Raw genomic sequence first — 25,034 nt, forward strand, 5'->3', positions numbered from 1 at the left:
AACCACCGGTCCGACGTGACTAAGAAACATAAGCCATTCATTAAACGGAGTACGTATCGACTTTCATTCTGCAATCAAACTTTGGTTTCGATCGCCGTTTTTCGTGTCGACGGCAACGTAATCATTTAATCTACAAATTCCAATCGGCCATTAAAGAAGATCCAGGTGTACCGCAAAGGATAAGAAATTTGAGCACTTAGATACTGCTGTTTCTTCTCGTTTATATATATTTTTTTCGAAATCACGATTAACAGCTAAAAACTTCTTTAAAAATTAGTTCAGCACAGCTATTTTTTTTTCCTTTGTAGCTGGGCCGCTGTCAATGCCCCACCCCTTGACCTTTCCTCCCAATAAACATATCCCCCTCCCCTAAAATTACTTGGACAAGACATCTATTCCGACCCCAAGGACGGCGTCCTCACCTCCCGGACGTGACCCAAGAACATTTCAGAGCTTCGATCACCTCACTTGTGATTGTGACGTCACTTGACACCTACTTCTATTTTCAGCATCTCATTTATTTTGTACTTGTACGTATATATAGGCAAATTTAAACGAAAATTTTAAAATTAAATTTAAATCTATATAGGCAAATTTAAATTTTAAAATTTAAATTAAACAAATTTAAATTTAAACGTATATATAGGCAAATTAAAATTTTAAAATTTAAATTAAACAAATTTAAATTTAAACGTATATATAGGCAAATTTAAACTATTCTATAATAACGATTCTAACGATACAAATCCTAAACGATCAGCAAGAAAAAAGACACGGCTCTTTGCCCCCAATGCATGAAAACATGGCCGCGATAGTTGGATCACCATCGTGCAATCGGGCGCAATTCATGTTTTCACACAATTACTTTATTTATTTATGACAAGTAAAGCATGATCGGCAAGGCGAGGCACTCCGACTCCGTGGGAATGTTCTTGGCAAGGTCTAGGTCAACGCGTGTACCGTGGGTACGTTCAAGCCCGACAAGACACACAGGCCCAGCTGGCAAGCGAGCAAGCTGCGAAACCACTCGTTCCTTCGGCCACTGATGTCGACGTTAAAGTCTCCGGGGATTACGATGGGTACGTTCTCGCGACACACTGCATGAAATGGCTGTAGGATAAACTTTGTGACACTCGCTTGGGAGGTTCTCGGCCATAAGTAGACGACGGCGACGATCGCACCGTTCGCACAGCCACATGTTTATTTCACTCTCCCAGCGCTGCGATTGACTACCGTGCCACGGTCAGTGGCGGTGCTGAGGGTGGTGCGATGTCATTGGTGGCATACACTGTATCACACGGTGTTGTGACGTTATGGTGCGGTGACGTATGCTCGCCATAATCATCGTCAATGCCGCAAAGTTTCCCGGGTACATCTGGGGTCGTAATACCGTGCTGGTAATGCGGTATCTTTATTGGCAGTGAACGATCGTCACAGTGCAGTGCAGATATTCCCACTCGTCCGCTTCTGTGACCGTACCACAACATTGTATGCGCCTATTACTACACGTTTTTTAGAGTGTCGCATGCTTTAGAATTTCACAATGCTACGGTTGGCTTTCAAAATGATTTTTATAGATTCGATCGCACGTTGTGTTGCACATATATTGTTTTTTTTAATTATTGTGCGTTCTTTTATGTGTCGAAGGGAGAATAACGCCCCCTCACGACTGTATAACATACTGTCCGTTTTCAGTGTGAGTTGAATGAACTTTAGTATGACGCCAGAAAGCTTTATCAGTCGTTTTGCACCACACACATTGCCAGAAGGAAATGGAACGTTGCATAATCGGCTTTTTCATAATAAAATCCTTTCACTAAGAGGTCTTTCACATTTTCGATCCCAGGATTACGACCGTCGATATTTCTGCCTTGAGGTGAACATTCAACTTCTCCATGCTGGGGAGGTTAAGTGCTACGTCAAGGGATTCGGGAACCTGTTGTCAGGAACCTGTCGGAAACCTACGTCAATGATCAAGGGGTCCGGGAACCTGTTGAAGTAGTATGGTAAAATTCGAAAGATTCCTCTAGATACTGCTACGGCGATCGCTGAACTGTCTTCGACTTCGACATTTTTACCCTATCACTTAAATAACATATAAAGCTGACATCAGGACGTGCTGGACAATGAAAAGCCAAACATGTTAATAATTTCGGCAATCAATTGTTGGTCCTTGAAGCTTTTTTTTTTCCAAAAATGCTTCGAAACAACAACAACAAAAAAAAAAAACGCTGAAGAAACTCTTACTTTCGGAGAAACTAAAGGATACCAGCCCTTGTGACAAGGGCGGTCCTCGTCTGTTAAAGGGGCACTAAAATGCAAAAGCAAGTTCACTTCAAATAACGTTACACGCTGTGTTAATTTCGTACTTTGTATCATAATTCAAAACTTTGATTCCGTTTCGAAGCTACAATCAGAATTATACCGGACTCTTTCTTGCTTCGGCGCTAAGCAGTAAACGACCGTTTCGGCTCGTGCATGGGTGTTTTTAGTCGAAGATGCGCGTGCACGCGCGAGCCACGCCATGGAGCAGTCCCGGTTAAGAACGTAGTGCGCGTTGCAAAGCGGACTGGCGTCGCTGTCCGAAGGACGCGAAGATAAACGTTGTCAGCGGAACATTCGCGAGAACTGTTGCGGGCTACAATTCAGTGAATGGGTATTGAAAAATGCAACAGGGTGCATCATGCCTCGCATGTACGGAACACTACGATCAGACTCGTTCCAAATTCACACGCGCGCGATTGGTGTGCGCGCGCTTCACCTGCTGTCTGATTGGATGCCGCAAAAGACGGCGCTGTTTTCATGGCGTTTTTCTTCTAAACGGTAGCGCGGTGTGAACTACTTTTGCTTGTATTACACTAATTGAAACAAGGACTTTCATGTAAGAGCAAGTTGTTTTCGTATTCTAGTACCCCTTTAATGAAGGATGCCTATAAAAACAGCGTAAGAGGAGATAATCCCTCGTATTCTCGTACACGTATTGACAAACGGCCGTTCAACCTCGCGAATATTCTTGGATCGTGGCCGAACGCTGCCCACCACACTCTGAAAACAGAGCTTCACCGCATAGCACGCTCCTATAGGGTTTATTCACATGACGTCATCCGCGGGAGACCGCCACTGTCGCTGGCACGCACATGTGCTGCATTCGGCCGCCTTATTGTAGTTCCCACCCAAGCCGCTACTCACATCGCACTCACCGTATATTTGGTGTTTCAAAGTTATTGTGCAGTGTGATTTGGTAGCATATCCAAGTAATTTCCATGTTTCCGACGGTAATAGTCATCCAAAAAGCATATGGCCATGGTAGGTATGTCATCCGCTTCTAATATCCTTCGTGCTGCTGTCCCACGAGCAACTCTCCGTGAGTTTTGGTTTGTTGCGAGGTGGCATCTAGCACGTACATCAATCCCAGACCTGCCGTGAGCTTGTCTTTGGGTGTTGGCATTGCGATGGTTGTAGACTAGTGCGTTTGTTGCGTTAAAGGGAGCCAGCCAATATGGCTGGTCTTCCACGATGATGCCAATACATATATAAAAGCATATGGCAAGCATATGATGTGGGCAAGCTTTCGTTTGTCCCATCCTACAGTTGGCAATACAACAAAAGCATATGGCAGCGAACAAAGGCGGGAACATAACAACTTCGAGTTACCTAGTATGGCGGCGAGGTGACGTCAGTGAATAAACCCTATAGCCAACCATAATCCCGAGCGGCCTCGTACTTTCCCATGATTTGCTGAAAACAGGGGGGCGTACGCCATTTTTGTGGCAATTATGAACCGCGTAATGCCACAAAAAATGGCGCACGCCCCCGTTTTCGAGAAACCGTGGGAAAGAACGATGTCACTCGGGATTATGGTTGGCTATATAGGAGCGTGCTATGCGGTGAAGTTCATTTTTAAGAGTGCAGATGCAAGGCTTTCGTGTTCTTGTGAAGTTCTTGCGCTCCACCGGTCTGGCGACGGATCTCTAAAAGTCCTCCTCTCATCATCATCATCATCATCCCCTCATCCGTTCCCAATGAGCAATACAGGGCAGTGTATACCGCCACAGCGGCGGTGAAACGTGCACCTCATCACCATCCATCCAACGTATGTCTCTCTGTGTGTGTGTGTGTGTGTGTGTGTGTGTGTGTGTGTGTGCCGTATTCTATGAGACACACGTTAATTAAAAACTACACAGAGATGAGACAACAGCGAATGGCACCGTTACCTGCAAGAGGGGGCACGATGCTCCTGCGTCCGTATCTACCATTGGGTACGAACTGTGGCGTTCCTTTGACTGTGGCCGTCGTCAAGCTGAGTAGCACCATGGCCACCAGGAGCAGGCCCCAGACTCGAGAATGCTGCATGTCCTACGGGAGAGAAGACGACGTTATAATACGCATAACCGCAAGAACGCAATGTATACGGCAAAGTCAAAGCTATACTCAAAGATGAAGCATATGTGCGATGATGAAGGGAAAGCAGACGACAAGGCACAGATCAGTTCGGTAACTTTATACCGACTGAGCCGGCCTGTATATGCCCAGAGTCACACTGAGTTATAATTTGAATTGAGTAGCACCTCATATGCCACGTGGCATTACGGCCTCCATCGTGCATATATAAGCTCACTGCGTCCATACCCGGCAGGGTAATTTGTAGTCTTCACATTATTTCTCGACCATCGTCGGCGCATACACGAATGAGGGAGATCCTGGAGCGGATCACATTCGTCGGCGCTGTCAGAATCACTTGCAGTGAATCCAGCTCGTCTACCGGAACAATCATAGTAATCGCTAAGGTCAGCATGCACGGTTTTGTGCGTCATACCACAAATCCGTATTCTCACGCGTGTCGTTGATGTTCGCTGAAAGCCGCGTGTAAATTTGTCCCTCTGTCCCTGCCTTCACGTGTTATTAATCAATTAATCCGTTAATCAGAACAGACAAGGAGCAGTCAAGGGAGTCCCACAAGGAACGTATTCATACGCCTTAGAGCAGTTCGATGTCCATTTTGCGGGAACTTAACTAAAGATTCGGATAACTATAATGGGCAATCGAGTAAAGATCAGATATAAAGTCGGAGTAGATGGAACATTATTTCTTTTGCGATCGACTCCTTCGACACACTGCAGGGCTCAACCTAAACCTTGCAGAGGCTAAGTCCTCTTGATGAACGCAAGGAAAACTTTATTTGACTTTATATGATATATTATGATGTTTTATATTGTATAATTATAATGTATATATTTTATATTGTATTATATAAGTTGTTTGCCGAAATGATCGGGGGTCATTTGAAACACAAAGATATCTATATTGCCAGTTATACGTAAGATTCCGTGCTTTATGAGTTTATCTTATTTTACTTTATTTTATTTTATTACTAAATTCGGAGGGTGTTGTTGGGCCTATATGAATTCTTGAGAATTTGGAGTCTTTCGGGCGTCAAGTTTCATAGCTGACTAGTTGTCCGAAACTCGAAGTAAAAGAAACGGTTGCGAAACGATATGCTCATGAAAGGAATGATCAGCTCCTTCGCACAAACAGCTCCCTGTTTTACATGTCATTACGACACTGAAGAATGCCAAACTTCACACGCTCTCAGTTCGAGTTTGCTCAGCTTGTTGTAAAATTGTAATACACAGTGGCGCGCCTTTTAAGATAGCGACCTCCGGCTGCTTTTAGCGCTCTTTTCTGTTGGCAACCGTCAACACGGAAAATGCTAATTCCACGTTTGAAGTAAAAACAGGGGAGCGAAACGCCGAAGTGCGCACAGTGAAAGAGTTGGCGTGGCAATAACATGGAATCAGCAACACATGCGTCAAGTGCTACCCCGGGGGTAAGGGAGGAGGGGGATCTCTTTATTTTTCAGGAAAAGCCAGCGAGAAAGCACGGCTTGCTACTCCTCGGTAAATAATGCCCTATAGTGGACAGTCAAGTTCCTGGCCGTTGGGACGTTGTGACGTCAGAGGTCTTCCGCCGTTCCACCCACGCGCCGTCACGCATAATATACCGGAAGCTACTGAATTCGGCTACCATTTATACGTTAACCATACGTTACACCATACGTTAATCTTGCCAATATGTAATCTACAACATCATATAGCTAGTAAAACAGGTCAGGCTCTATATTGGAAGGTCCCAAGGACGCGAACAATATGCGGAGATCAGTCGCTATACCCCATAACATCGCAAAGCGGTTGAATTATTATTTAAAGAAGGGAATTGATCTTGAAATGTTTATGTTTAGTGGTTAATGATGTCTTTTTTTTGTTGTTGTTGTTGTCTATGATGATATCTAATTTTCTGTGATGTATATATTTATCTCGTTTCCTTGTTTCATTGTAGTATTCTTCACGGTTAGGATTGATTATCACAAATACTATATATTGCTTGCTGTTGCTGCACTGAATCAGGCGGATGCGCCCTCGTCCTATGTAAGTCTTACACTCGCATTGCAATAAAGTTCAATTGAATTGGAAAAAAATTGTTTGTTGGTACAAAATTGTGGCCAATGCGGTGAATCAGAAACGGAGGAACACATTATAAAATGGTCTGTCCGGCTACATCCGACGCCAGACGGGAACTCCAGAAAGCAGTGCAGCACCCCGGAACATCAGAGCTCCAGATTGAGGAGATCGTCCATCCGCGGGGCAAACCACCAGCGCCGCCAATCCGCACAGAAAGTCCTGATGAACTTTCTGAAGGCAAGTGGACCATCACGGTCGGCTTTAGGGCAGGAAACTGTAGAACCAGACGTGCGCTCTTAAAAATGAGGGGGGGGGGGGGGGTCGAGGTAGCTTGCCGTTGTTGGCCGCACTCAAGTGGGCATCGTCACGACTATAGCCAAAAAAAAGGAAAAGAAAGTGGGAGAAAGGGGAGTTGAGGACTTCAAAGTGATGTAGAGGCAGGATGACCGGTACTGAAGGGGCGGGAGCAAACTGCAGGTGAGAGGTGCACTAGAGTGGTCTCTCCGCTGGGCCCGTTGCTTGAAGAAAACGCAGGAGGCCGCGAGGAGCCTATTTTGTGCCGTGCATAATGGCACAAAATAGGCTCCTCCTCCCGTTTTCAACAAATCAGGGGTGAGAACGTTGTCATTCGGGATGGTGGTTGGCTAGGAGCGTGCTATGTGGTGAAGTTCATTTTTAAGAGTGTGTGAGCCTCCCCTATACCCCCCTAACCCTAGCCCCCTTTTATCCCTCCCCCGAGCAATTCGTGCCGCCAATCTAGGTAGGCAGACCGCTCGAATGCCTATGACGACCCCCCCCTCCCCTCCATTTTGTTTCCTTGCCTTCTGTTCTTTGAAAACAGCTTCGGAGATAGGTTCCCAGAATCAAACGAGCGTGTGCTGTTGTTTCACATTCGAATTCGCAAGCTGTTCTTTCCATGGTATTACAATCATTGACTCTTAAACGCAGTCGTGTATTCGTGCGAACCAGCAACAGTGCTCGCAGCAACCCTGGTTGGGAGAGTACTCTTTGCCGGCAGTGTCCCAGCTGGCCTCATACACGTCGTCTTGCGCTAAGGGGCAAACTAGCGACGAAGCTCTCGAGATTATTTTAATAGCGCTAACTAATGCACCACGAACGTGTTTTAAGGAGCCCAGTTTCAGCCGTTCTTCCAGTGCATTGTTGGGAAGGTGTATGGTCCACTAAATTATCACGATGCGAAGCTTTGAAAAGCTTTTGCACAGAGTACATACACGTCGCTGAGTGTTCTCCAGAATTTGCGAAGTGGCTTTATATCAACGTGGGCTAGCATCCACGACGTGAGGTTTTCCCGACACTAGAATTGACGAATCCTTGCACCTAGTCATCGGAACGCGACTTTTCCTCAGCCACGCGAGTTTTTTCGGTTGAAGCAGGATAACAAAAAAATTAACAGGCTTTTCGAGTTATTTGAATTAGTTCGAAAACCCGGAATCATAAAACGCTAAGGAAAGAATGTCCAATGTGTAGCGGTTAGTGTGTTTTGAATGCGTTATTAGTGTGTCATTAGTGTATTATTATAGTTTAAAGGGACGGTCGTATTCAGAAACCCGTTTATGAAAAAGGCACCACTATGTTCGCCATCGATGTGATGTGATGTGAATAAAGAAAAAATATGGGGATGTGAGTTTCGACGAAGTCAAACTGGCTACCCCAGTACACTTAATACAGAAAGTTCAGTCCGATGATGAGATGATGAAAACGCAAAAGGATGACGTCCAGAGACGAACAGAGATGATAACGATCGATCTACAACCTACTTGGCTCATTTTTCGTCAGAAAGTTACTTACATATCAAATAAGCGGATTTTAATGACTAGCGCTGCTCCCGCAGCTGGGAAACTCCGACGACAACGAGATCAGCATGACGTCACTCCCTAAGAGGAGGAGTGAGAGGTCCGAACATAGGAGACAGACGCCGCACGCACCGCCGCGGCATCACTTTTCTCAAAGCCGTGCCCTGATTGGTGGTGTGAGGAATGACGTTTTCGCCATTTTTTCCTTTTGGGGGTGGGTGGGTGGGATCTGTTTATGGGAGTACACGAATTTACCGTGTTATGAATTCAATCTCTCCCTTTTATTTTTTAGTTTTCGCCAACATCAACATCAGCATCAACGTTTTCGCCTTTTTTCCTGAGAGGGAATTTCGGCATATACTCTCAACACCCGGCGTCTGCTGTTGTCATGTTTAGCGTGGAGTTTCCGATACCGTAGTCTGAGGTCGACGAGCAATAAAACGATACCATAGTTTCGAGATCGACTGCAACGGTTGCGACCGTACCCTTTAAAGGCCCGCTCCGTACTCAAAAGATGATATACGTATTATAAAGCTACATCACTTAGGCTTAGTATCACTAGGCCTAGGCACTCCGGCTCAGTACGCGACCTATAAACGCCATAAGCGATTATTGTGCATTCCACTAAGTTAAGAAGGAACTTGCGCCTTTCAAGTTTATGGCCGAGAGGTAGGCTAAGAGTGTGAGCAGTGAGCACATTTACGCTCGCAGAGGGTTATCATAGATGCATCGTAATCGTATTCTAATGATGAAAGAAAGGAAGTCACTGAAAAGGTTAGCCAGCTGTAGGACTCGAACTCACATCTTCAGGATTACCGGCCCAGGGCTCTTATACTAATTGAGTTAGGCTAACACGCCTCTCCAATGACTTGCAAGTACGTGCTTCCAAGGGTGCGTCACTTGAAGGAACAAACACATACACTCACTCACTCACTCCACTTTCACTCTTAAATGTTTTCTCACTCGAACACACATTCACACGACGGGGAGACGCAAGCGGCATCTGTGGAACATGATGGGAATTGATGCTCTGAGGCTGGAACACATAGAAGGACAAATACGTACAAAGCCTCAGGTGCCTAAGAAATTAATGATGAAAGAATGACTCACCGTCGGAAGTCACTGGAGAGACGTGTTAGCTTAGCTCAATTGTTAAGAGACCTGGACCGGTAATCCAGAAGATGTAGGTTCGAGTCCTACTGCTGGCCAGTGATGGCCACTAACTACTTCTACAGTAGTTTAACTATAACTACTAACTACTTTGTGATTGAGTAGTTTAACTAGTAGTTCAACTACTTTTCTGGGGAGTAGTTAAAACTACTTTTTTAACTACTGCAATGTAGTTTAACTACATCTATAACTACTTAACGTTGTCCACCAACACCAATTCCTTGTAGTGTTCTTGGACACTTAAAGCGACTATCGCGTCCGGGAACGTATGTATGATACCGATAGGATAATGTTCGTCACCGTTTCAGAGTCAACTTTGCCAAATTTCTCTTCCGAAAACAGCTTACATATTAAGTAAACGAGTTTTAAATGTCCGCATTCCATCTGCAGCCAACACGATGATGACGTAAGCCAGGCACACGAATGGGAGCGCAGCGCAGGCGATTGTCTCCGAGATCGTCTGCTTGGCGTTCGTATCGCACTATACTAAGTGAAAAGTCATCGGTAAATACGCTGATTTTCGCTTACCAGTGTGAGTGCAGACGTAACCATGTTACGTGAAACACAGCGTTCGACACTAATCAGAAACAACATTCCGCGAGCCGGTAACAGAGAAGACGCCGTCCCCTAGCATTCCGCCTCACTCGCCCGCCCCCCTATCGGTCGGTTGCCAAGGCTACCAAGGTCCCTCTGGCCCGCTCCGTGATTGGTATTCCCCATGTCAAAGGGCGCGCAGTGATTGGCCTCGTCCGTGTGACGTTTCCAGAGAGGGAATCCCGGAGTGCGTCGTCTGCTCTTGCGAAGTTTTATATCACACTACACAGGAACAACGCTGCCAATTCGCGTCGGGTTTTCGGCATTATTATCAGTGATGAACGCGGAGTAAAACAGCACTGCAGTTTCGGAATCGACTGGGACGGATGCGATAGTCCCTTTAAATATCAATCAGAAGCAATAATAAACTTTGGCTCAAGCCATTGCTACGATCGTCAAATACAAAGCTTGCGGCGGGATTCCTTCTGTGCCTACGCGATAAACTGAGTTTCAGAATTATTTCACAGCAAATGGTGCTTCACTAGACAAGCATTAAAAGTGAAGATTTAGTACACATGCACGACACAATTGCTCTACACCTCCGTTCTCATCAAACAAGTAGCTCAAGGTAAAAGTCGGCAGCACCCTCGTATCGGAAACGGACCAATATTGAAAAAATAGCTAGGAAGCAAGCGAGCTGGTGAAGATGATGCATAATGTAAAAACCCCGAGACTAGGGAACACGAAGGGACAGACACAAGACGACTTCGTGTTGTGTCTGTCCTTTCGTGTTCCCTAGTCTCGGGGTTTTTACATTATGGACCAGTATTGTTATGCTGCGAGGAGACCGCCGTTCCATTATGCGACGCCTCGTGACACCCCTGGTTCCACGCCAATGGACAACCGACATTCTCCCCCCCCCCCCCCCTCTATGTTGAGCAGAGTTGATCCAACGCTCGCTTTCCGCATGCCACGAAACACCTCTCGTCAAGATGCTGCATTAATGCACCGAATGCGCCTCGATGTGGCCTTTACAGCTCAGTGGCGTTACCGCTTGAGACAAGTTGACTCTCCCACCTGCTGCCACTGTGGTGCTCTTGAGGATCTGGAGCATATTCTTCTTCATTGCCCCCAATACCAACCTTCCCGAACCGCACTCTCCAAGTCTCTTCATCAGCTGTACTCTCGCCCCTTCTCCCTACCAAAATTGCTTGGTCCCTGGCCCGATCCAGCCCAGCAACGCTCTGCACTCGAAGCTCTTCTGGACACCATCGGACTTCGATCGTTATTGTGAAGGGACGCGTTATTTTATTCCCCACATTCCCACCAGCAATGGGGTAGAGTATCGCCTCTGGCGATGAAACTCCCCACTCTCCAAAGTCAAAATGAAGTTGTTGTTTGGAAGCACAATCGTTCCGTAAAGCTTGCGGCACAATCGGAAGTAGTTGGCGCCTTCACTAACCTAACTACTGTAGTTAACTACTTAAAATAGTAGTTTAACTAGTAGTTGCCACTACATTTCTGCTTGTAGTTGATAACTACTTTTTAACTACAATCAAGTAGTTTAACTAGTAGTTTAACTACATGTAGTTAACTACTGGCCATCACTGCTGCTGGCTAACCTTTTCAGTGACTTTCTCCTTCATCATTAGTTTCTTAGGCACACCAGGCTTTGTATGTATTTGACCTTCTATGTGTTCCAGCCTCAGAACATCAATTCCCATCGTATTCTAATGAACGCCCGAACTACTTGTTTTACTTACCGCCTGTTGCGATGAAACTCCCCACTCTCCAAGGCCGAAAATAAAGTTGTTGGTGTTGTTTTACTTACAATCATCTCTGTTTTTTTTCTTCGAATATGTTTCTTTTATTGCAGAGATATTCATAAAACAGAATTTCGTCGCACAACACACTCTTAAAAATGAACTTCACCGTATAGCACGCCCCTAGCCAACCATAATCTCGAATGATATCGTTATCTGCCCTGATTTGTTGAAAACGGTAGGCGTACGCCTTTTTTGTGACACTTATGCTGTTCATAATTGTCACAGAAAAGGCGTACGCCTCCCATTTTCAACAAATCAGGGCAGGTAACGATATCATTCGAGATAATGGTTGGCTAGGAGCGTGCTATGCGGTGAAGTTCATTTTTAAGAGTGCACAGCATGTAGCCTATCACCATTCTTCTGAGTGACATCGTTCTTACTCCTGACTTGTCGGAAGCATGACGTGTACAGGAACAGGTCCTTTGGATACATATGCAAAGTGCAAACTGTACAAAAAGGCGGATCCATTTTTTCAACAAATCAGATGCGTAAGCGCGCGCACAAGGACCTCCTTGCTCAAGCACAAGGACCTCCTCCTGTACCCCTCCTGTAACCGACAAGACAGGAGACAGAACGCGGTCACTCTGAATGATGACAGATAGGCCATTTGCGGTGCTGTGCGACAAAATTCTGTTTTATGAACATATCCACAATAAAAAATAAATAAATAAATAAACGAGAGAGAAATGTAAGTAAAAGAAATGGTGTGGGCGTTCGTTAGAATACACTCTTTTATGAACTTCACCGCATAGCATGCTCCTATAGCCAACCGCCATCTCAAATGATATCGTTATGTGCGCTGATTTGTTAAAAGCGGGAGGCGTACGCCTTTTTTGTGTTAAGTACGAACAGCGTAAGTGTCACAAAAAAGGCGTACGCCTCCCGTTTTCAACAAATCAGGGCAGATAACGATATCATTCGAGATGATGGTTGGCTAGGAGCGCGCTACGCGGTGAAGTTATTACGATGCATTTAGTATTCTGGAGAGAGAGCGATGACATTCGGAATGATGGTTGGATAGTACACTCTTAAAAATGAACTTCACCGCATAGCACGCTCCTCGCCAACCACCATCTCGAATGATATCGTTATCTGCCCTGATTTGTTGAAAACGAGAGGCGTACGCCTTTTTGTGACACTTATGCTGTTCATAATTGTCACAGAAGAGGCGTACGCACCCCGTTTTCAACAAATCAGGGCAGATAACGATATCATTCGAGACGATGGTTGGCTAGGAACGTGCTATGCGGTGAAGTTCATTTTTAAGAGTGTAGCATGTTACATGGTTACCACCACCACCACCACTCTGTTTACCTACCTACTCTACCTACCTACCTCTAATCTACTCCTATTACCTTACCTTTTGCCTTCTTCTGTTTGACTAGAGTGTATCGCTACGAATAAGCAAGACTGCACAGGAGTACCCGACGAATGGGCCATCCATTAGCAATCATCATTCCTGAAAGGCCGCCCAGCAATTATCGTTCTTCCCGTTAGGCTTATGAAACGCAGCAATAAACGCCCCACCGACTAGGAGCTCGCTCGTTCTTTTTCAATCGGCAATCAGATATGCGTGTGGAGAGGTTGCTTGGCGTCTAGCGGTTTGGCGACAATAATTTTGCCTAAGCTGCAAAAGGCTTTCATTTTGCAAAGAGCTAAGCCCTTCCTCTGCCTGCTAACATTTAATAGCTCTTACGAGCGCTTTGGCAATTTGTGATGTAGGAGGCCGCGTTCCGTGCGGTTGGGCGCTTCGTGATGAACGACGGGGGGAAGACTTGATATACGACAACTACGACATACGCGACAAAAGTCGAAATAAACAAAGCGAAAAGAGCGAAAACAAAAAGAAACGCAAATGAAGAAATGGCGCAGAGCTATACGCGTCTTGTGCACCTTGCAGGAGCTCGAGCCCGCCGACTGTGTCGGCTCCAAACGGCGATTTCAACGTGTTGTCTGTGACACCTTTTGTATAGGTGAATTTGATAGGTGCGTATCTTCAGCATATAGCACGCTCTTAGCCAACCATCTTCCCGAATGATAACGTTCTCGCCCATGATTTGTTGACAACGAGAGGCGGAGCCTATTATGTATCTATTATGCACGGCTACAAAATGGACTACGCCTCCCGTTTTCAACAAATCAGAGACGAGAACGTTGTCATTCGGGATGATGGTTGGCTAGGAGCGTGCCATGTAGTGAAGATCATCTTGAAGATCATCACCACCACCACCACCATCATCTTGAAGAGGGTAAAAGCAGAACGTTATGTGTACCTCCGCGTTGGCGTCTGATTGGGTGCTACAATTCTTCAGATGACGTAACGATGGATAGAGGTATCTGGACGGCGGTGGCGTCTGCTCGCGCGAATACGAAATAGTGCGTTTTTGTATTAACGCTGCACAAGTTATGAAGGAGAAGAATTGAACAATAAATTGTAAATAGAATTACGAAATGTAGAAGGACGATATTACATCTATTAAACCCGTAACTAAATATTGTAAATAGAATTACGAAATGTAGAAGAACAATATTACATCTATTAAACCCGTAACTAAATACATGCAGATAGGAGTTCTTACTTCCTTTAATATAGAAGCGTATACGAAGAGGGGAGTCAAGTCCTGTAGATCACATAAACAAAATACAGAAACCGACACTGAAGATTTTAGTTTAAGTTTAATTTGTACAAGCTTTCGCGTGGAGGTCCACGCTTCCTCAGGTACAAAGTGAAGTGGTGACACACATAAGTATATATAGTATAGCCATATACACGACTAAACATACTGCTGTACAAAGAAAGGGAAGGGGAAGGAGATATGGTGCCACATGTCTGTGTACAATGAATAGCTGGGCAGACGGATAAGTGACCTCTAACCGTTTAAGAACAGTAAAAGGTGTTATTGTGAACAAAAAGGCTTGTCCATTCTGGGCCACTCGTTTCCCATACTCCTGACCCCCCCTTCCGCGAAACTGGGTTGGCGAGCCTTTTTGTTCACAATAACACCTTTTACTGTTCTTAAACGGTTAGAGGTCACTTATCCGTCTGCCCAGCTATTCATTGTACACAGACATGTGGCACCATATCTCCTTCCCCTTCCCTTTCTTTGTACAGCAGTATGTTTAGTCGTGTATATGGCTATACTATATATACTTATGTGTGTCACCACTTCACTTTGTACCTGAGGAAGCGTGGACCTCCACGCGAAAGCTTGTACAAATTAAACTTAAACTAAATTCTTCAGTGTCGGTTTCTGTATTTTGTTCCTTTAATATACGTAGAAGCACTCGATCAAATCTAAAGATATAGCATTGTAAGGGCCTACCAACACCCACAGTCGTGTCCATAACAGTTATGGCGAGAGAAGAAGAAGAAGAAAGGAAACGAAGAAAAACAGAAGAGAAGGGAAGAGACGAAGAAGTTGCAACCAGCAGAAAAGAGCGCTGGCTCCCGAAGATCAGGATCGGCAAATAGCTCAATAGAGCCACCGCCCTGAAACGCGCTTTGCAGAATGTCAGCCAAAACCCCCTCTCTCTTTCAAATCTGCATACTGGAATTTTTCTAATCACGTGCCTTCCTACAATGCTACAGGGACTTCCAAGCTAAGAGACATGCTGTCAAGTCAAATATAACCGTACTGTCAAAAAGCTGTTGAGCACCTTGTCGTAGTACAATGAAATTACCTGTAGATCCTGTAAAGTGGGCTCATATCTTGACATTACTTCGTTCAACGTCGGAAGAATGTTACTCAGTCCCATTACATGTGCGGAACAGTGCAGACACCTGTCTGGAAAATTTGCTAGCAAACCTATAGGTACAACGTCGGAGAGCACAGTTGTTCTTATAGGGTTCGCCGCTTTGCCGGGGAAAAAGGCAAAACGAACAAGGGGATAGCGAAAGAAGGAAGACACTGAAAAGGTTACACAGCTGTCCCAAGCAGCAAAATGCACTGAAAGTCGAGTGCAATAGGGGTGGACGGGTAGATGAAAGGCCTTGAACAGATTCATGAAACTAGAGAACATTGATAAGACACATACCGTCCACCCCTAATGCACTCGACTTCCAGTACATTGTGCTGCTTGGGGTAGGACGTCAGGGCAGGACGGGTAGGTACACTCTTAAAAATGAACTTCACCGCATAGCACGCAACTAGCCAACCATCACCTCGAATGATATCGTTATCTGCCCTGATTTGTTGGAAACGGGAGGCGTACGCCTTTTCTGTGACACTTATGCTGTTCATAATTGTCACAGAAAAGGCGTACGCCTTCCGTTTTCAGCAAATCAGGGCAGATAACGATATCATTCGAGATGATGGTTGGCTAGTTGCGTGCTATGCGGTGAAGTTCATTTTTTAGAGTGTAGGAGCTGTAGGACGAGGAACATCAAATGCCATCACGTTCACTGGAATAGTGAGAAGACCTGCAACGATTGATGAGCTGTCGACGAGTCCGATGCCCATCTCCGGCCTGTTCACACTATTGCGTTCCGATGCTTTCGTGCGGCAGCGTGCGTATGCGATGACATTCTGCTTCCTCCTCCTGGAGCGCGGCCGATGATACGCGGGGCGACGGACCCATTTGCACGTATTGAAACGCAATAGTGTGAACCGGCCTTAACTTATTTAAGATTCTGGAAACGGCTAAAAGATCACCGGACATTTAATAAGAACATCGGTCAAACGATAAACTCATTGTTGATACTAACGATGCCCCGACGACGACATAACCAAGAAGAAGATGGACATGGGCGCGTTGGTGCGCGCTTAAAACGGTAAGTCTATACGTGAAACAGTGATTGTGACGTGCAATGATAATCACACTCTTAAAAATGAAGGTGGTGGTGGTGATGGTGAAAGGGCTCAGCCTCACAGAACTTCATCGCATACTACTCTCCTAGTCAACCGTCATCTCGAATGATAGCTCTATGTGTCCTGATTTGTTCAAAACGGTAGGCGTACGCCCTTTTTTGTGACACTTATGAAAAAAAAAGGCGTACGCCTCCCGTTTTCAACAAATCAGGGTAGATAACGAGACCATTCGGGATTATGGTTGGCTAACAGCGCGCCATGCGGTGAAGTTCATTTCTAAGAGTGCTGGCAACGTCACGACTATCGCAGGATATATACCGGCATGTTGCTGGGGGGGGGGGGATCGTGCTTCCTGGGCCGACTTCACAGGGAGCTGTGTCGGCATGTCTTAAGGCACCTGAGGACCCTGGTCACCAGTCCCAGTCCCAGCGTCGAATGCCATCATCGTAGCCACTAAACCACGGGAGTTCGTAAAGCTTGGTGCTCACAGCCTCCAGTGCCTTAGCATATCCGTGAATCTACGACCAATGAGCGAGTGCTGTGTCCTCCCGGAAACTATACATAATAAGGTCTTCCTGAAGCTGTCGTTCATGCTTCTGTCGCCGTGATATTGCCTGCACATATGATGTTGACTATTCCTCTGTTGGACTGTTTTTTTTTTTATGAGTACAACGTAGCTGTATACCGGGTGTCTCAGTTAAATCCCCGGGCTAAATAATTCGCGAACCGGTGCACCAATCGAAGAACTTTCTTTTTTACAAGTATCTGTCCGATACCGCCTACAACCTGCGCACCCTGTGAATGAGTGGGAGGCGCTCATTATTTAAATAAAAATTCAAATGAGTTTCGTGAAAAAACATAATTTCGATAGCGGGGCCCCGTTGGCATCAAAATGGGTACTACCCCTTTTGGGACCTTCAGTGGACACCTTTTAGAGAAAAATCTACCACCAAACCGGGTCATTTGTTGCAGTAATTAATTGGTTTCGGTTTACATATTTTTGTCGCGGTGAAGCGCAAAATGACGCTCCTCCACTCCCATGTCCACCAATGAATTACGTCCTTACACCAATGAATTACACCAATGAATTACGTCCTTTTGCACTTCGCCGTGACCAGCCGCGACAAAAATATGTAAATCCAAACCAATTAATTACTGCAACAAATGACCCGCTTCGGTTGCAGATTTTTCTCTAAAAGGTATCTACTGAAGGTCCCAGAAGGGGTAGTACCCATTTTAATGCCGACGGCGCCCCGCTTTAGAAGTTAGCCTTTTTCACGAAACTCATTTGAATTTTTATTTAAATAATGAGCGCCTCCCGCTCATTCACGCGGTGCGCATCTTATAGGCGGTATTGGACAGATACTTGTACAAAAAAAAAAAAAAATTCGATTGGTGCACCGGTTCGCAAATTATTTAGCCCGGGGATTTAACTGAAACACCCGGTCTTCCTGAAGCTGTCGTTCATGCTTCTATCTCCGTGATATTGCCTGCACATATGATGTTGACTATTCCTCTGTTGAACTGTTTTTTAATGAGTACAACGTAGCTGTATATGGTCAGCGTCTTAGCGAAATTCGAAGCATGTCCTTTTTTTTTTCATATTCTCGTTGTGCATCTGTAGGGCGATACTATATGCAAAGCATTTCGCCTAACGACAAACACCACACATCACACACACGTGTTTCGGTGGAGACGGGTTTAATACCGCCGTCTTTTTTATCTTTTGTTTCATTCGTCGCTTACTGGCATTCATTACGCTGTCGTGTAGCTCGTCATGAAAGACGCGTTCAACACGAACAAAAAAGAACAAAGAAGGAAGTTAGGTGGCCTACGCACTCGTCTACTCGTATCATGTGTTTCCCTCATGAATATTTCAGGTTTGTGAAAAAGCAAAAAGAGAAAGAAAAAAGCAGTTTGTTTGCATTTTTGTAGCACTTCTCAACCTCTTGGATGATGCCCTTGTACTGGTGCGCTGTATCTTAACCAGCCTTGCTGTAGCTACCTTTTATTAGGGATATTTGTAGTAAAAGGTAACTATTAATTATGTTTATAAATGAGGTAACTTGTTATGATGAGTATTCCTCTTTTTCAAAACGACCTTCCGCACCCAAGCCATAGCTAAACGAACGCTGTCACACTTTTTTTTTTTGTTATACTCGCAGTCACCACAAAAATATTTCAATTATATTCGCAGTCAATTATTCGTAATTGAACTTTTAGCGCGTACTTCGGCTCCCTTGATATCGCCATTAGTAACCTCCGGTGTTCCTTCTGCAACGCGACCAAGGCACCAATTAGAGACAAGACAGGCTGATTACGTTTAACCACATTTCAAAAGCGTCCTCTGTCACCCACCTCCTCCCACTCTTCAGTGTTATCTTGCAGCTGCTGCAACTGGATGTTGTACCTACACTCTTCAAAATGAGTTTCACCACATAGGCCGCTTCTAGTCAACCATCATACCGAATGACAACGTCCTCGTTGTCTCGTTCTCATTCTGACGTTGTCATTCGGGATGATGGTGGCTAGGAGCGTGCTATGTGGTGAAGCTCATTTTTAAGGGTGTAGCCGTGCCTTGTGTGTCAGGCCATTATTGGCTTCTAGAATGGGTGCGCTTGCGTTTCTCCTTGTACACTCTTAGAAATGAACTTCCCCACATAGCACGCTCCTAGCCAACCATCATCCCGAATGACAACGTTCTTGCCCCTGATTTGTTGAAAACGGGAGGAGGAGCCTATTTTGTGCCGTGCATAATGGACACAAAATAGGCTCCTCCTCCCGTTTTCAACAAATCTAGGACGAGAACGTTATCATACGGGGTGATGGTTGGCTAGGAGCGTGCTATGTGGTGAAGTTCATTTTTAAGAGTGTAGGACAAACTCATATTATTTTTATTGAATCTGTTAAGTGTGTGCGATTCGAATTTTTCGACTACCAAAGCGAATAATTGCACATTCGATGGGAACTCCGATTCGAATATGTAATTCTATAATGGAATCGATGTTTCTTCCAAACCGAATATATTGGAACAGCTCCGAAGCCGCACTCGAAGGCTAAAAAACCTGGGCCTTCAAATGAACGAAATCAATGAATGAATGCACATAAAATGCATACATGCTGCGTATCCGTACGTACGCTATGTGTGTGGTTGATTCCCCCACTAATTCCGCATTAATTAGTTCCGCATTCGCTTTCAAAATTGCAGTTCGCACAGCATTTCTGTACGCATGCAATTCTGCACGCAATTTATGTATGCAGTATATGCAGTATGTTACCCATTTCCTATGTATCTGTCGTTTTCGGCATTATGTAGAACTTTGTGAGCGTGCGCTAACACCAAGGCCCTCGAAGCTGTTCTTGGGCACGTAATAATAAAATAGCGTTATTGTTATTATTATTATTATTATTCACGTTGCTACTACAATGGTCACACGTGCTTGTACAAGCAGTGTAACTTAAGTATGAATTATTTTCTGTTCAATGTTACAATACGCTGTAATTAGCATATAGCATGAACCACTTATAACGCCTGCTAGCAGACGACGCTTGCAGACGGCAGACGATACAAAGCGCGCCACGCATGGCAGATGATACAAAGCTCGCACAGCCTTGGAAAACGAGATGCAGAAGACGCCGTAGATGCTGTCCCCCCCTTTTTTTCTCTCCCTCTTCTTCTTCACTGCATTGAGATGCAAATATTTGTAGAGCGCGCATCTTATGCAGTAACCACAAGGGAGCGCTCGATCATCGGATGATGTGTCATCTTGGGCGTCCTCTGTCATCTGCGTTTAGTTTCACTTTCCAAGGTCTTCTAACCGCCTGTCTTCATATTTCTTCAGCGATGGCGTCGAACGAGCAAGTTAATCCTGACATGGTCTGCAGATTTATTTCGCCGAATTTAACCTAGAAATAAATTAGGCTCTTCCTCGTCTTTTCAACACGCCTTTACAAGGAATGTAACCAACGCCATCTAGTTTTAAACAACGCATCAGCATCGTGCGTAGTCAAGGAAACAAGTCGGCTTCGGCTGCATGGGCAGCAACTTGTAGCCACAAGAAACATTGAGTGTTGTTCCTGCTATTTTCGATGATTTTCCTCACACATTTAGTCGAAGCGCGCATGCTCATCCAGCTTACGAAGCATAAATTACTGTATATAAAACTGCTGTATGTATATGTATAAAAAACAATCATGCTTAGTGAACTCTCTATGTATCGTCTGATGTTCACTTTATACCACGTTTCTCGACACAGTAGGTACACGTCTTGCACGATGCCACAACAAGATTACACATAGATTAGAACGACAAATACATTTAAGATAAGTATTTAAAGAGATTGAAACATCCAAATGATTTGTTTTGGAAACAAGCTTTGGAAACAAAAGAAACAAGCTTTTTTTTTTTGTAAAATAAATTATTTGGATGTTTCAATCTCTGTAAATACTTATATTATTTACTTGCGAGTGCTAGACTTTCCCATTTTTGAATGTTAGTTTCCTGAGAAATACGCTTTCACACCGATATTAAGCACATCGTCTGAACACGACAGAATCTTCGAGAGGGGGACAGACCAGCTATAGGACTATACACTCTTAAAAATGACGGGGGGGGGGGGGGCAGTAACGACATTATCAGCTCGCAATGAAATTTACCGCATAGCGCGCTCCTAGCTAACCATCATCTCCAATGATATCGTTATCTGCCCCGATTTGTTGAAAACGGGAGGCCAACGCCTTTTTTGTGACACCTATACTGCTCATTATTGTCACAATAAAAGGCGTACGCCTCCCGTTTTCAACACATCAGGGCAGATAACGATGTCATTCGGGACGATGGCTGGCTAGGAGCGTGCTATGCGGTGAAGTTCATTTCTAAGAGTATAGGAGAATGAAGGAAGGTCGCAGCGGTGCCTCAAGTGGGCGTTCTCAAAACGGAGGGCTGCGAGCCATCCGACTATGTTTCCTCCCATTCTCATACACGCTTTTCTTCTCTGGGCTTTTCGCTTAGAAAGAAGTTACAAATATTTTTGTGAACAGCGAAACATCAGTCAGTTGCAGAATAAAAGAAACGATATTGGTAGAGAGTTTAAAAAAAGGAAAATAAATCAGTGACCCCAAAAAGTTCACCATATGAGGTACCACACTCTTAAAAATGAACTTCACCGCATAGCACGCTCCTAGCCAACCATAATCTCGAATGATATCGTTATCTGCCCTGATTTGTTGAAAACGAGAGGCGTACGCCTTTTTTGTGACACTTATGCTGTTCATAATTGTCACAAAAAAGGCGTACGCCTACCGTTTTCAACAAATCAGGGCAGATAACGATATCATCCGAGATTATGGTTGGCTAGGAGCGTGCTATGCGGTGAAGTTCATTTTTAAGAGTGCAGTTTTGACATGTACTCCGTTTCAACCACCACCTCGTGACGTCATTGAAGGCTTGAAACAAGTTTGACGTTCTCTAATTGAACTCTACCTTAGCCCGTGCTGTAATACAGAGTTCTTTAAAAGCAGTATCCTACTTCCAGTCGCTGTTTCCAAACCCTCAATCCTAGATGACAGCGCACAATAGAAGTGGTTCCGAGTTTTGAGTCGTATAGGGAACGCAACCGAAAACCGGAGAGCTCTCGTATTAGACAAACCACTCGAAAGCAAGTTTCACGCCTATAGCAGTTGTCTTTCGCAGCTACTTGCGAACGGGAAATACAGCCAACTTGAAACCATTCGCACCGCAGCTTTGATGGGCCTAGTAAGTCCTGACATTGAGTGCAAAGCATTTCGCGCACGTATGCTTTCGGCGCTGTGCGTCTCTCAAGTATTGCTTAAGAGAAGCAATACAAAAGCCTCCGGCATGAAGTCTCCTTCACGTTATCTCTCACGTCTAGAGTACGTTTCTGAGGCTGACATGCTTGCAGCTATCACACTTTGAGACATTTCTCACCCGAATTGTAAAGGTACAACTACTTGGTATTCAACGGGATGTGTTTATGTAACGCTCTAAGGACAGCGGTGAAAAATCGTGGATGGATGGCACTTAATGCTGAGTGCTCAACGCACAGCTTGGCGTTGTAGGTGAAGTGGAGAATAAGATAAAAAGGAGGCAAACAAAGAAGGAAAAAATAGCGAAATTAAGAACTCGCATGAGTGTGCGAAGACGAATGAGATTCACATTTTCTTTTTTTCTTTTTTTCCACTGAGGTCTCTAAATATAACAACTTGTTGTCCGCTTCATAGTCTCAGAAATATCTGACGATAAAAAACTCGTTATCAGTCATGTGGGTCCCGCGACTTTCGAGGAGACACAAGGCTAGGACTAGACCAGACTGCACTAGGACTAGGACTAGGCTAGGACTAAACTGGACTACGACTCTCTAGGACACACAAGACTATGGCGTGCTCCACATCCTCAGCGCACAGAGCAGCAGTTGGGGGGACATGCAGATTTCGCTTTGACAATTGCTTCCACGATTACCCGGTCACAGTTACATTCTAAGCCCAGCACTTGACTGGCATAACATAAGCACAGCCAACCGTTATTTAGAATGATATCGGCCTCTTTCGTGATTCGTTGAAAATCAGAAGCGTATACGCCAGCATTCAGTTAACATGTATCCAAGCTACTAACGGAAGAGTGTACACTTCCTCTTTTCAACGGATCAGGGAAAGAAAGAGGACAGCACAACGCTAAATGACGCCGGTTTGTTCTGAGCACAGTATGCGGGGATGTTTTGTATTGAGAATGTTTTAAAAATGAAAAGATGTAATTAATTGTAGCGTTAATTAAGTAACTTGAAAGTAACTTTGATATCTCAGACCCACCAAGGGGGGTAGAAGACACGTAAAACATACCGAAACTCATCGAGCAGGGTATGACAGCGAGCGTCTCTACCAGTGAGGCGGTCGCAGTAAATGTCACGTGCTTGCAGGAACCAATAGGGGTTGCTTACTTCAGAGCACGCCGTCACAAGTTTCTTAAAGCGTCAATGTGTCGCTAACTACCACAGATAGAAAAATAATAATAATAATAATTATTATTATTATTATTTTTTTTGCTGAATGCTCTAACGCGCGGTACAACGTAACGAAAAGTGTCCATATCCATATCGTCACAACCCCTATAAGAATAATGCTTAGTTATTTACACATCTTATTTAACTTCTTCGATTGATCTGCACTCTTAAAAGTGAACTTCACCACATAGCACGCTCCTAGCCAACCATCACCCCGAATGACAACGTTCTCGCCCCTGATTTGTTGAAAACGAGAGGAGGAGCCTATTTTGTGCCGTGCATAATGGGCACAAAATAGGCTCCTCCTCCCGTTTTCAACAAATCTAGGGCGAGAACGTTGTCATTCGAGGTGATGGTTGGCTAGGAGCGTGCTATGTGGTGAAGTTCATTTTTAAGAGGGGTACCCGGGTTCGAATCCCGGTGCCGGCTGTGCTGTCTGGGGTTTTTCCTGGGTTTTCCTCAGACGCTTTCAGACATATGTCGGCACAGTTCCCCTAGAAGTCGGCCCAGGACGCACATTTCCCCAGGGCGTCAGTCGTGACGTTGCCCACATACGTGAGGCCGACAACGGCAAGCCCTTTCACCACCACCACCACCACCACCACCACCACCACCACCACCACCACCATTTTTAAGAGTGTGGGCCCATTGACTCAGTGTCGCTCCTGGGGACCACACAGGCAGATATTATTATGATCTGCCTTAAGCAGTCATTAGAGGGTGTTAGTATACTATTGATAACGTGGCTTGCCAAGTACCGTGTCTGCCGCACTCAAGCAACAGATAAGATTCTGAGTCATGCAAGCTGCCATTGGTTCTGGTATAGGCACGGTAGCTTCAGGGTGACGTTATCAACGGTTTACTAACGCTCTCTGTTGATTGCTTCTGCGTCTATCCCCTTTTTCTGCTTCTTGAATTTAGACTAAATTAAAGTCAACGAAACGTTATGGACAAGAGATAAACTGATGTTCTGAGGCTGGAACAACATAGAGGGGACAGATACACACAAAGCCTCAAATTGCCTAAGAAATCAACGATGAAAGATGAAAGTCACTGAAAAGGTTAGCCAGCTGTAGGGATCGATCCAGAAGATGTGGGTTCGATCCCTACAGCTGGCTAACCTTTTCAGTGACTTTCATCTTTCATCGAAACATTATGGAGTACACATTTTTGTTTAACGTCAGATATGTGTGCAGGGCATCCTGCTCAAAGGAGAATGTGCGGTTGAAATACGTGGAAATTAACGTAACAAGAAGAGAGCGTTCACGTATTGCCTAAGGTTTACGAAAAGCTATTTTTGTGACATAATCATAATCAATCAAAAGGCATTTGACACGTATTGTCTTTTTTCTGATGGGACGAAATGTCCTCGCCCTGTAGTGTACATTCATTTCAAGAAGAAATTTAG

At 44.8% G+C, this 25,034-nt stretch overlaps 1 protein-coding gene across 2 annotated transcripts in view; it reads right to left on the bottom strand.

Moving 5' to 3' along the window:
• Window positions 1-25,034, bottom strand: part of LOC135375822 (RYamide neuropeptides-like) — a 131,026-nt gene that overhangs the window by 6,626 nt on the left and 99,366 nt on the right. For both annotated transcript variants that reach the window (XM_064608470.1, XM_064608469.1), the window contains exon 2: window positions 4,215-4,356. In XM_064608470.1, the coding sequence (XP_064464540.1) occupies window positions 4,215-4,353 (139 nt within the window). In that variant the 5' untranslated portion in view covers window positions 4,354-4,356. The remainder of the gene's footprint in view (window positions 1-4,214; window positions 4,357-25,034) is intronic.

Source organism: Ornithodoros turicata, unplaced genomic scaffold (genome assembly GCF_037126465.1).
Source record: "Ornithodoros turicata isolate Travis unplaced genomic scaffold, ASM3712646v1 ctg00000946.1, whole genome shotgun sequence".
In the NCBI taxonomy this organism is placed as follows: Eukaryota; Metazoa; Arthropoda; class Arachnida; order Ixodida; family Argasidae; genus Ornithodoros; species Ornithodoros turicata.